This window comes from Talpa occidentalis, unplaced genomic scaffold, assembly GCF_014898055.3.
Source record: "Talpa occidentalis isolate TD23 unplaced genomic scaffold, MPIMG_talOcc4v2.1 talOcc4.14, whole genome shotgun sequence".
In the NCBI taxonomy this organism is placed as follows: Eukaryota; Metazoa; Chordata; class Mammalia; order Eulipotyphla; family Talpidae; genus Talpa; species Talpa occidentalis.
This window is the reverse complement of record NW_023601433.1, coordinates 77,411,823-77,425,683: the sequence shown is the minus strand read 5'-3', so window position 1 is coordinate 77,425,683 and position 13,861 is coordinate 77,411,823. Positions and strand designations below refer to the sequence as shown.

At 47.3% G+C, this 13,861-nt stretch overlaps 1 protein-coding gene across 1 annotated transcript in view; it reads left to right on the top strand.

Annotated features, from left to right (window-relative positions):
• Positions 1–13,861, top strand: part of MYO1H (myosin IH) — a 61,270-nt gene that overhangs the window by 19,400 nt on the left and 28,009 nt on the right. Inside the window, exons 2-5 of the mRNA XM_037510994.2 lie at positions 8,220–8,381; positions 10,472–10,587; positions 11,732–11,930; positions 13,426–13,506. Coding sequence (XP_037366891.1) covers positions 8,256–8,381; positions 10,472–10,587; positions 11,732–11,930; positions 13,426–13,506 — 522 coding nt within the window. The 5' untranslated portion in view covers positions 8,220–8,255. The remainder of the gene's footprint in view (positions 1–8,219; positions 8,382–10,471; positions 10,588–11,731; positions 11,931–13,425; positions 13,507–13,861) is intronic.

Here is a 13,861-nt window from a genome sequence, read left to right as displayed (position 1 = left end):
TGGAACTGTTGGGATTTGAGAGGCTGTTCAGTGTTTCTCTAAGGACCAAGGCCCCGTGGTTTGCGCACCAGCTCACATAGGTTTATGACAAAACTAATGAGACTTTCTGTGTTTCTTGAATTAGTGTGGCTTTGAGGTGTCAATGCTGTTTTGCTGCTGATTTGACACCTGCCACAACCAAGAGTGTGTGTGCGTCTGTCTGTCTCTTTCTCTTCCTGCTCTCTTTCCTCCTCCTCCACCCCCATTAATATTAGGGAGCTGGAGACAAGAATAGCTGTGGTTTGCTGAGGTTTGTAGGCTAAACTTTCATAAAAGACCTAACTTTCCAACTCTCTGGTCTTCCGCTTTTGTGCAGTAGCGGGGTAGATGTGATTTTTTTCCCTGAAAAAGGTGTCTTTGGTCCGGATGGAAATGCCGCAGCCATAAACCTCACAGTCTTGTAACCATCATCTAGCTGGGGGCATATAACATACTGGTGCTCCAGAAACCCTTTATAGTGCCTCTTTCATGCAACATCTTCATACCCACCTCAGATAACCTTTATTTGGATTTTCATGATCGGGTTTTGATCACTTCCTGAGCATTTGCCAACAAAAAGTAGTCTTTTTTTTTTTTTAAATTACACTAATTTCACGAAGTGGAAACATCTAGATGAATTTAGCTCGTCTACACATTAGCATGGAGATATGTCTTAATGTGTATCAGGAAAAATAACTGGCAAATCCAATGCGCCACTCTCCTGATACTGTTACTTAGAACTAGGTGAAAGTAGATGCTCTTGTTAATCCTGCCTCAATGCAAGGAAAGTGACGAGCAGGAAAGCTGAGACAGGGACAGGCAAAAATCACAGCTGAAATAGGGCGCCACGGGACTCATTCGTGACTGTCTTTCGGGTTGGGAGGGAGTGCCTCTGTCTGAGATTGGAAAGACAAAGTAGACACCCAACAGTGTTTATTGCCCAACCGCCAAAGGCTCTGTGGTCCTGTCAGCAAAAATGAGTTTTTATTCCTAAAATAAAGTCCCCAAATAATTATTGGGGGATATTGAGGCGCACTATGGGACCATATTATTGTGTTGAGGAAGGGCGGGCCTCCACCGACTGTGAGGTTGAGGGGAAGGACATAGCTCTGTGCTCCGTGAATGCTTTTGCATTCTGAGCGCCAGTGGGACCCCAAAGCTGCTCTCCTGAATGTAAGATTTATTATCTTAAATCTGTCCAGTATGTCTTGTTTTGTTTCATTGGTGCAAGCAATATAACCAGCCCTGCCCTTACGCCCAGTAAGAATTATGGTTCTTCTCTTGGGCCTGCAGATGCAGGCCGTGGGAGGGAGTTCTTCTCCCAGGCTGCTCGGCCCAGCGTTTTGGTTCCTGTAAACCTTCTCTCTGCGCTTTACTTGGTCCCTTCATCTCCCTCCCGTCCACCTCCCCAGTTAGGAGCACTTTCCCCTGTTAGTGCATTGGGTATGCAGCCTTAGATTGGTCACCTCCACGGACAGCATGTAGCTGTGCTCCACACATTAGTTACATGGTACATGTTTCTCTTTTCATAATGCACTTAGGATTTTTCCACGATGCAATAAGAACATCCCCCAGACCCCAGAGCAAGTCTCCTACACTCACTCAGTCCCCCAGGGACTACCCAACTGCCTCCAAACTGAGTTGTAAGCAGTGGCCCTCTTCCTTCTTTCTACCCATACTCTCGAGATCTAAGTTCCCCGCGGGAGACGTCTGCAAGGCTGAGCTATGTCTTCCGGCCACCACTTGCTGGAGTTGGTGGGAGCATCCAGCTGGACTGTCCCAGCTGAGACCTCGGGAGAGAGAGCACACCCCGGGGGCTCAGCGGAGGAGGTGTGATGTTGGGAGGGTAAGAGCAGGTATCTGGCATCACAGTAGGAAAAAGAAAAACCCTCTTGGGCCCAAAATGTTGGTTGAGTGAACCCTATTTGTTGAATCTTCCTAGCCTGGATTCCGCATGTATCTCATTTCTTGAAGTCTTCTTTTATGTCCTTCTAGAGTTAAACAAATAAACAGCAGTGATTCCAGAGTCAGAATGTTTCCCTTTGAACACTGGTTCACACATGATGTTATTTAACCTCCTTGTGCCTCAGTTTCCCCATCTGTAAAGTTGGAAGTAAAATGCCTCTTACCTCATAGGCTCGATGACCTCATCGATGAGATGCACTGAGGCTTGTGCTTGGTGCCCTGTCAGATCTGTGGAACTGGCATGTGACACCCCTGTGGGAGGGTGATGGGGGTGTGCTCTGAATTGGTGGGACTGGAGGGTGTTACCAGGAGTGTGTGCGCATGCGCCCCTTGTGTCTGTCGGCCAGTGCAAGTCAACTCGGGAATGAAGCTGCTTGGTCTGAGCGGGTGAGAGCTTAGAGGGCTGACCCCCCGCAGTCAACTTGCAGCCTAAAGAGATTTGACAAAATCTTGCAGGTGAAGCAAAGTGACTACGATTTTTAACTTGCAAAGGCCAAAGTAAGCTCTGTGTACTTCAGAGTAGGGTTTTATTTGTAGCGATATCCCAATTCTAACATCTGTTTTTCCTTATATCGTTCATTTCACAATGTGTTTTTTAGACTGGATTACAGGTTCTAAAAGGCTAGGACTCAGGAACAGCCAGGTGGAAGAGATGCACCGGGCAAGGGAGGGGCAAAGGACATAGTTTCCACGCTTTCCCCAGGCACACCGCTTTCCCCCAAATCTCCACCTGTTCAGCACCCTAGAAGCGCCTCAAAATATCTTTGAAAGGACATGGGAAAACTAGTGTCCTAATGACACTGACAATGTCAAAGGGATGAATGTGGGAACAGAAGGGAAGAGGGTAATACATTGAAATGGCTCCATTTTGACTAAAAAGATGATTTTAGAGACAGTGTCATCAAAAGAAATTCAGAGATGACCAAATAAAAGGGGGGGAAATTAGAGAGATGTCTTTACTACTCCTAAGAAAGAATGACACTTGTGAGGTGATAAGATACCACAAGGCACATGGGTAGAGCAAGAATCACAAACTCTGCCCCTACAGGGTTCCTGGGAGGGACTGGAATAGAGTCAAACTGCTGAACGGTAGGAGCTCATTTAGACTAGGGTATGAATGACTATCTAAGAGGTGTAGCCACTACTTGGCTCCAGCCAGTTGACACCAGGCATGAATACACCAGGCAACATGGGACCTATGTTGCCAGACCTCCCCATTTAAGAAAAATCAGAAATTTGGGGTTTTATATGAAGTCTTGTAGACCATATATTTAGCCTTTTCAAACATTAGTTGAAATACAACCTTTGCAGCAGACACTCCAAAATAAAGCAAGTCACCACTTGTTGTGGATGGCTTAGCTAATTCACTCATCTAATAACGAGGAATTCCACAAGATGCTCCCATCAGGACCATTATTTTGGAAGCACCGTACACTCAATGATGACATGACCGTACCACCTTCTAGATAACCTAGAGCTTGACCTGGTGTAGGGGTGGGGGGAGGGAGTACAAGTTATGTAATGTGGCAGAGACACTAATATTCCATGGGCTCCCCCACATTTCTCCTTGCAGTGAGTTAGGTGGTGTCATTGTCACCGCTATGTAAATAGACTGACATTTGTGCCAGCACCTTCCAGTGGGTCATTAGGACCCCTTCAACGCTGCAGTGACTGAAAATTTCTCCTGTTGGATGGATGAGCCACAAGATCAAAGCAGCCTAGGTTCCTGAGCCATCACATCGAGGGACGATGTCCTAAAGAATCATCCAGACTCACAGTAGACTTTGTATAAGCAAGACGTGAACTCCTGTATGGCAAACTCCCAAGAGTTTGGGGCTGTTTGTTACAGTGGCAGATGGATGCCTAGTCGCCAAACAGATGCTCACACGGGATTTCCACTGGGAGAAAGACCATTTGAACTTGGATCATGGTTCTTGAACGTTAGATGCAGCAAGCTGTTTCAGCTACTTCTCTAAAGCAGGCAAGATGAGAAAAGGGATTTTTTTTTTTAAGAGAAGGTAAGTCTTAAGAGTCGTAGCTTTTGAATTTTATTTTATGCCTCATAACCCTTTCTTTGAGGGAAATCATAAGAAACCTCAATATATGAAATTAAGAAAGCAGAGACTTTCTGATTAGGGAAGGCAGAAGCCTCGCTGGGCTGCTGATAGACCCATGGGGATGGGGCTAGAAGGGAGCTCTGTTATGCTCTGCACCTCCACCTACAGAGATCTGACTGCAGTCGTATTTGTGGGTGCAGCTCCAGACATTATTTAGGATTCGCGCCTGCTCCCAACTTCACAGGGCCTCTCTGACGACTGCCCAGCAGATTTTTTTTTTCTCTTGTTCTTGTTTCTAACGGTGGACACAAGCAAGTATTCACAGCGCTGACATTGCGTCTGGCACTGTTCCAAGGGCTCTCCATGGGTCTGTCCAAACCAACAGCCCCATGGAGTAGGTACAGTGATTATTCCATTTTACAGACATGAAACAGACGGGGACTCGGAGAGATTAAGAGGCTTTCTCAAGGTTGTACTGCCAGGAAGAGACAGAGATGGGATTTGAACTTGGATGGCTCGTGTTCCAAGTTGTGCTTAATCTGTATGCTATCCTGCCTCTTATGCAATCTTATGCAAGACAAATGCAAAAAAAAAAAAGAAAGAAAAATCCTTTTAAATGGGAATATTGGAATCACTAAACTATTCTTTGATCAAAATGCATTACTTTCCACTTTAGAGAGCAGGTGTTTATTCTAGCTCCATTTGGCTAGGGTAGGGAGACATCTGGTGGCCGCCCGTTTCTTTAACTTTTTATTACAGAAAATTTCAAATATATACAAAGTAAACAGAAAAGTATAAATCCCTCCTATACCCATCACCCAGCTTCAGCAGTATCCACCCTTCTGCCAATCCGAGTCCATCTCTCATCTATACCTCTACCGGCTCCCCAGGCCTTCCCCTTGATTCTTTGTTATTCTTTTTAAATAAGTTACCTATATCCAAATGCAAACATGTACGCCGGGAAACTCACTGCCTATCAAGACAGAGAACGTTTCCCTTGCTCCAGAAATGCCCTTTGCCAGACAATCCCCCTCCAGCGAGCGGCAGCGGTTCTGATTTTTTCACTGTAGATTAGCTTTGCTTGTCCTAGAATTTCATATAAAGGGGAGGGTCGGGCATGTGCCCCTTTGTCCCGTGCACTTTCTCTGGGCTTCGTGTCTGGGGAGCCCCCCCCCCCTTTGCGCCCCGGCATTGTGTGCGTGGCCATTTCTCTTTCATGGCTGCCGTGCTGCGTGCAGATGTGCGCGTCCAGCTCCAGTTGATAGAAATTTGGATTGTTTCCAGTTTGAGCCCATTGAATACAGTTGATGTAAACCTCCATGTTCAAGTCTTTTTGTGGACATATGTTTACATTTCTCTTGTGTAAATACTTGGGACTGGAATTGCTGCATCAAAGGGGAGGTGGTTAACTTCATTAGAAACTGCCAGACCTTTTCCTGCAGTGAGTCCATCCCTTTACACTCCTGCCAGCTGTGCTCTGCCGGCCCCAGGGCCCCCTCCGATCCAGCACCCTCTCAAGCCCTCCCGTCTACGTCACATCTCCCTGCTGATGAGTGACGCCGAGCGCTCTCTTTGTCCTTTGTCACCACTTTCTGTTTCCGTTAGAAGTGCCCATTTTAGTCTTTTGTCCAGTTTTTATTGGGTTTTCATTATTAAGCTGTTGTATCTCATTCTGGAGACAAATCTTTTGCAGGCAGTATTTTGTGCCAGTCTTTTCTGCCAATCTGTGGCTTGTCTATTCATTTTCTTAACAGTCTTCTGATGAGAACCTTTTTTTTCTTTTATAGCTATTTCTTTCTGTATCCTAAGAAAACTCTGCCTTCCTCTGAATGTAAAGATATTCTCCATTGTTTTTGCTCAGTAGTTTATAGATTTTTGCATTTACACTTCACTCTAAGATCCACCTCAAGTTTATTTATAATACAGATAAATATGGCATCATATTTAATGTGCATATTGCATGTATACAACTCATTATGTATGTGCTTGTATTTATGATTATGTGCCCATGTATGAATGAATGTGTGTGCATACATGTGTGCTATGTATGTGTATACATGCTTGTATTGTGTGTGTAGTGTGAGGTAGGGGTTGAAATAAGATTTTTTTCCTGTGGATATCTAGTTCCTTCACCATTGGTAAAGATATTTCTTGTCTGCACTGAATTGTTTTGGTGCCTTTGTCAAAAATCAATTGACAGGGCCTCCCTGGTGGCACAGGGGGTTAAGCACAGTACTGTGAAGCTGTCTGCAGCCTCTGCAGCATGAGTTGGATCCTTGGCCGGCCAGGGAGCTGTCCACATGGCACACAGACCTCTCCTGTCTCACTGGTTGCTCCCCTCAGCAGTGTATTTCAGTCAGTCTGCCTGTTCTGTTCCCCACTCTGATGAATCCTCTTAGCCCCCTGCACCTCTGGCCTATACCTCAGTTCTTGGATGCATAAATAAATCTTTAAAAAAAATCAATTGACACACAGTTAAGTATGAGTCCTCTGGCTTAGTTTTTCTTTTCAGTGTTGTTTTGGCTCTTCTAGGGCCTCTGGTTATCCATATGTGCCAGTTGTCAACTTGGGGTCCTTCAGATCCTAAGTTCACCCTTAAGCACCACTCTGTGATGCCTGAGCTAGACGCAGAAGCCTCTCTCCTTGCAGGGACATGCCCCTAGGGTGCTCTGGAGGGACACCGCAGTAGCAGAAGCCTTTCCTTCCTGGCTTCTTTTGCTGTGCTTTGCTGTCTGTCCCTTGTCCCGGGGCGGTGCACGTGGGTAGGACATGCACTGGCTGTGTGTCCAGAGCAGAGTCCCACCATGACCAGGCCTGGCTCGGGCCTGGTGACCACCTTCTGGCATTCTTACCAGTGTAGACATCACACGCGGCAGTCTTCCTGTGTCAGCAGCACCCCACTGTCTACGCAGCCCCCACCCACAGCTCAGCTGAGCCTGAGACCTTTGCCCATAGCCTTTCGGACAAAGCAGAGCAGCACCAGGTCTCCTGACTCCTTTGCTTGCCCGGGCTGGGAAGGGGTGTTCTGCCTGGGACCATGGGCCGGCTCACACCCTGCTAACCCAACGAGATTTCTGTTCTCCATCAAAGCTGCAACTAGGCTTTCTCCAGTGTGGTCCGCAGCCCCAGCGTGGGGAGGGACCCTCTAAATTCGTCCATCTTGAAACACTGCTCTCTAGTAAGTTCCCTCTCTCACCAAACTCATCATTCATTTGGGAATGACATAGTTTAGGCAAGTGACATTTATGAGTACATGAGGGTGTGACTGTATTTTGAAGGATCTGGAAGCTCCATCCCCCTGCCTTTGATGTACAAAGCCATAGATTTAAAGCCAGAGCAGGCTCTGATGAAGCCATGCAAGAACTGGACGCCTGCGGGCAAATCCACCTCCAGCCCCCACGCGCGGCCAAGGCGCCAGCGGGAGGCCTCAGCAGTGGGGACCTAGACGTGTTGTCTCCACGGTATAGTCTTCAGAAGTCAGGAAAATGACTCAGGCTCAGCGTTTGCTCTCCATGCAAAGATAGCGTCAGTATTTCTTTAGGTCAAGATAACTTAGGAAATCAAAAAATCTAAACCTGTACATGAAAGCCAGAAGCCCCTTATCAAGAATACTGAATGTTTGCATCCATGACTCCCTGTCCCCTCCCTCTCCTACCTCTATCCCACTCGGTAACACGGTCTCGAAACCAAAACTTGTGATAATTGGGAGTAAACAGGCTGTTTCTCAGGTTCGAGTCCTCGCCTAGGTTATCCATAACCTCGTGGTCTTAGAGACTTTCCTTCCGTTGACAAGCATCAGAAAAGCATGCTTGGGCCAGGTGTCCAGGACCTATCCTGACGCTGTCTTTTGGCAGGTCTTGGGAACGTTTTATAACCTCTGTCCTCGGGGCCCTCCTCTGTTGGACGGGCGAGAGGATGCTCTGGAGGGGGCAAGGAGAACGAGCAGATGAAACAGGCCAGCACTCAGGCCGCTGCGCGGAGCTGCTCTGCTCCTGCTGGAGCTGCTGTGACTGTTACCGTCCTCTTGTCCCGAATCGGCTCATAAGCTTATGGAAGACAGCGCGGTGTAATCCTGGCTCTCTGCTAGCCCCGGGCTGAGCGTCTTGCTACCTGGCCTAGCAGACCTGTGGTAGGAATGACGGCTAACCCAGCTCCTGAGGGGTGTCCTGTTTCCTGCAGAAAGAAGAAGGGAGGCAGAAGCACATTCGTCTGCACATGGAAGGGGCACTGACGGCTCGGGACAAGGTCGGGGTGCAGGATTTTGTGCTGCTGGACCCGCACACCAGTGAATCTGCTTTTCTGGAAAATCTCCGCAAGCGTTTCAGCGAGAACCTCATCTATGTAATGGAACGCGTGTCTCGGCTGTTTTCCCACAGTGGCGGCTCCCTCCCTGCTTTCACGGCTTTGATCTGCAGAACTGTCACTCTGTTAGTGGGGGAGGGGTGGGCTCAGCTGTACTTTAGTTACAGGGCAGGGTGAGGGGCACCCCAGAACCCCCAAACATGCCTGCTTTAAATAGGTTCTGCCATCACGTCAAGACAAAATATACTCCAGTGCATAAGATCTTCAATGGGCAGGAACTTTAATACAATTGTGTGCAACAAAGAGAAGACAAAGAATATAGTTTCCAAATCAAGCCCCCGAAGTTACCCGGCCCCTTGTGGGTAAAAGCCCAGCCAACAGGGTTGACCCAAAGCAGGGCCCCTGAGGCCCCAAATCCAAGGCACCCTCTGGTAGGGACCCATAGAAAAAGGGCAGAAGGGGCCCGTAAAGTACGTCTGGGACAGAAGGAGCAAAATCAAAACCAAGATAAAAGCTGCCATTGTCAACCTCCCCCGGGTCTCCCACCCACGTCTGTGTCACCCAGTCCAGGACCAGGAAGCAAGTGCAGCTTCTTCACATGTCTCTGTGCCACGTGCCTCCTCCAGTCTCCTTCTGGCTCCCCATCCTGCCTCCTTCCTTCCCCAGGCTCCTCCCCAGCTTTTCCTTTCCCTGCTTAGCCCCACCCTTCCTTGGGTGGGGCGGGGAACCTAGAACCTCCCCTTTCCCTGGGGACCACCCTGTCACACCTTGAGCCTTGGTGTGGAGGTCTTCCTACTGCCAGTGACAGAGACCAACTTGAACAGGTCAAAGCCCCAAAAGGATTGTATTGACCTATATAACTTCAGTGCCCAGAAATAGACCCAGGTCTTAGAGGATGTCTTGAGAACTCATTTCCATCTCTCTGCCTTTTTTTTTCTTTTTCCTTTTCGGTATTCTCTCCATGGAGGCCAGATGGCCGCCAGCAGAAGCAGGCTGACGTGTTAGCCCTTAGAGTTGCTGCTGAGGAGAAAGCAAGACTTCCCAGAAACCTAGGTTGGCTCTGAGTGGCTGATCTTGGGTCATGCACCCATCTCTGAACCAATCCTCATGGCTCAGAACCGGGAGTATTCTGACCCAAGCCCTCTCCTGGAAGTGAGGGGTTAGCTCAGTTGTCCCCCGGGGCCATTTGAACTGAGACCTGGAGAAGAAGGTTCCCATGTTCTTGATGAGGTGTTATTAAAATTACCTATCATTTAATTGAGATTTTACTAACTTTGCTAAGGGTAAATCAGAACATCTGAAGCCGTGAAAAAATATTTGTCTCATAGCCGTTTGCTTATAACAGGGCCTGTGACTGGATGTTGAAACTAAGGTGATCAGAAGAAGTAAGCAGGGTGCTTCACTGGGTATATAGTTTTAATTATGGAAAGGAATTTTACATGTAAAACCTAAAGAAAGAAATGCCAGTAGCGGGAGCATTTGCTCAGTTGAGGTCGCTGGTCTTTAGACTTGCCCTGCTTTCGCCTAGTGGCCAGAGAGACCTTTGCAAAACATAAATCAGATCATTGTACTTCCCTGTGAAGCCATCTTCTGGAACAGTTTAGGGCAGGTGTCTAAGTCAGTAAGGAGAGTGGTGCCCCGCCATGCATTGCCTTTGGAATAAAGTCCGATTCCTCATGCCCTGTGTGATCTGAACCAGCTCTCATGCCTTATCTAACCACTTCCGTTCTCCCCTCTGGCCCCCAGAGTAGCCAGCCTGCCACACCTGCCCCTTCATCCTTCCCAGTGACTTATTTTTGTAACTGGCTCCTCATTCTTCAAGTCTCAGCTTGGATGTCGCTGCCTTCCCACCAGCTCATGCGGCCTCCTTATTAGTCCTCTCTCTCTCGTTAGTCTGCTCACCACATGTCTCTAGCACATATCTCTAATTGCAGGAGTCTCGATCCCTTGGTTGTCTGTCTGTCTCACTCCCGCCCCGCCCCATGTGAGCACCACAGGAGCAGAGACCCCCCCCCTGTTTCATGTCTCATGTTATACCCCAACATTGAACGGTCATTCGCTGTAATGGTCTTTCACTGTAGCCATCTGCAGCCTGGAATTCCTCACTGTGCCTTGGTTCATTCCTCCAGACGTATATCGGGACTCTCCTTGTATCCGTGAATCCATACCAGGAGCTGGGCATCTACACTGTGAGCCAGATGGAACTTTATCAAGGGGTCAATTTCTTTGAACTGCCACCGCATGTGTAAGTAGCACCCATCAGGTCAGTTACAGGAGTATCTGTCTCCTCCCCCGCCTCCTTACTGCCCCCCCAAACTCCCCCATCCGCTCATTCTTCTGTCCGAGTCCTGCATGCATGCACGTAAGGTTCTACATCTCACTTAGGCTGCCACTCTCTTGTGAAATATATCATTCAAAACCATAGACTATTCTAGCAGATCATCCCCAAATCTCAGCTTAAATGTGATAAAAGGTGAAATCCTTGTGTAACTGCTGGGAACTCCAAGTGTGGCATCCAGGGGTCTTCTCTGGGAAGCAGGTTGCTATAGTGCCATCTGCTGGTGCCTGCGTGTCATGGTCGCTGGGGGGAAGGCCCGTCAGTAGAAACTTAGCGGGGTTGCAGAGTCATTCCTAAGATGAGCAATTTCCTTCCTAGTCTCTAGGAGAGTCAGGTGCCGATGAAGTTCTCAGGGGTCTCTTTGGTTGACTTCAGAACTAGTATTTAGGTTTCTCTCTTTGTTCTGGTCACGTAGCTATTTCATCTTCCAAGGCATTAATCTTTCTGAATCGCCAGCACCAGTGATGGCTGAAATGGCCAGCTTTCCAACTCTACCATGTGCTAAGGTTTTATGGGGAGATCATCATTCTTCAGTTTTTTATCTTAGCACAAAAGATGTTGAAATAGTCTTCCCTCTTGTTCTAAAGATAACATAGCAGCTTAAAAATCCTTCTGACTTTGTCTCTTACTCTTAGCACTGTAGGTTTTAAGAAGAAAAAACATGAGCTCTTATTATGTCCACTGAATTATTTAAGATTTAGACATGATGTTAGTTCTACCTACAGTTAATAGACCATCTCTTTGGTATGTACCTTGGTATTTGGCTTACTCTTAACAGAAAGGTTTATTAATTTAAGTAAAGTTTGGTAAAATGGAAGAATATTCCTAGGACTGCCCCATTTTCCAACTCTTCCATTGTTTGAGTTTTGCTGTCTTGGTACAATTTGTGTGTGATCAGTCCATGGGTCACGGAGGAGTTTGCTATCTGTGTGACCTTGCTGTCCCTGGTGGCTTCCAGGAGGGGTGTCTTTGTTCCTTCGAGCTGGCGGGCAGCACTGCCGAGGGAAGCAGCACTCAGGCCAACTCCCACTCCTGTTCTGTCCACCCCCAGCTACGCCATAGCCGACAACGCTTACCGCATGATGTGTTCTGAGCTAAATAACCACTTCATCCTCATTTCTGGAGAGAGCGGGGCAGGGAAAACGGAGGCGTCCAAGAAGATTCTCCAGTATTTTGCAGTGACCTGTCCAATGACCGAGTCGCTGCAAATAGCCCGGGACAGACTGCTGCTCTCCAATCCAGTGCTGGAGGTAAGGTGTCTGTGAGGATTTACAGAGAAGGGAGTGCCAGGGAGGTCACTAAGTAAGAAGAGTCTTCTGTATGGGAAGGTCAGTCAAAATGGGCAGGTCACGGTCTTGGCGTTAAAAAGAAGGGTCCCTTGGTAGTACTGTGGTTAAGGACATAGCCTTGAAGGTCATCTGACTTGGACGCTAATACACCAGCAGGCTTTAGCAAATTACTCCAAATATCAGAACACAAACCCCATCTAAGGAATGGTCTGTTCATAGTACTTCTCTCTTAGGAGGTTTTTGAGGTATAAATGAGAAGAGTGTGCAAAAAAGCACACAGCAGAGTTAGGACTAAAATAATACTCTGATTATTAATTTTTTTTAAGATTTAAAATTTTTTTTTTATTTATACAAGTGCTGGGGTACAGGCCAGATGCGTGGGAGGGTGAGAAGATTCACCAGAGGCAGAGCGGGGAACAGAATAGGCAGACTGATGAAACACACTGCTGAGGAGAGCAGCAGGCGAGACAGGAGAGGTCTGCTGCGCCATGTGGGATTCTCACCTGCCGGCCGGGATTGAACCCATGCTGCAGAGGCTGCGAACAGCTTCACAGTGAGGCGCTCAACAGCCTGCACCACCAAGGAGGCCCTGATTATTAATATTTTATATTAAAATCATGTTGATTTTTTTCTACTATTGTAATTCACTGACTACTCATTGATTTTTTTTTAAAAAGATTTATTTATTTTGTAGAAGAACTGGGGTATAGGCCAGACGTGCGGCGGGGCTGGTAGGGGGTGAGAGGCTTCACCAGAGACAGTGGGGAGCATTCTGTTTAGATAGATATATTGAAATACACTGCTGAGGGGAGCAGCAGGTGAGTCAGGAGAGGTCTGTTGCACCATAGATGGGTCAGCTCCCTGGCTGGGAATCGAACTCAGGCCGTAGTGGTGATAGTGCTGAGACTTAACCTCTAGGCCACCAGGGAGGCCCTGCTGGTTGATTTTAAACAAGTAATTTTCTTCTGTGTTTTCATTATCTTCTCTGTAAAAAAAAGATGCTGTTTATGGTTGCAGGAATTTTCCCAGTAAATTTTTGGGCTGAATAACTTACCTCCGATATATATAACAAGGGGTCTGTCTGCTTGCATGCTTCCTATTCTGAAACTGTGTTTCTATTATGCCAAAAAAGAAGGAATGTTGTCAGCTCTACCTTCTAGAGCAGTAAGAGCTTGGGTCCTGTATTCCTCTGTTAGGCCATTTCTAACCTATTCCTAGATTGGATTCTAGGGAGAAGATATTTTTCCTTTTTCTCTGGGTCCAAGCATAGTATTTGGCATCGAATCTTTTAGTGATTCCTTCTTAGAAGATAAATTATGTCTTTCATTTTGGTTCCCCCTTCCTCCTCCGTTTTCATCATAAGCATGCTATTTGGGGTCGGGCACGTGATAAGCACGGTGAGCTTCAATGACAATTTGGTTCAGTGTCTCCCCCTTCCCCCACTTTGTATTCCAAGGCTTTTGGAAATGCCAAAACTCTCCGGAATGACAACTCCAGCAGATTTGGAAAATACATGGACATACAGTTTGACTTTAAGGTACATCGAAGTTCCTGTTACTGGTTTATGGGGAATCTCTCAACTAGCCAGCCACAAAAACCCGGCCCAGGGCACCTTAAGGGAGAAGGGGCATTTATTGGCTCAAATAGTTGCAAAAATCCAGAATTGGTGCTTGTTTTAGGAAATACAAATATAGGCTTTTGTACTTTAGAGTTGGGCAGAATTGGGGAGTGAGCCAATGCCAGGTGTTGCTGAAGATGGGGACCACTAGGGACTCTTCCCTGCTGCTGGGGTGGTGCACACCCGTTCCACCCATTTGGAAAACAGCACATTATCTTGTGGAGCTGAAATCCCATACTCTGTGGTAGAGCCAGTCCACTCTGGATGGATTCTC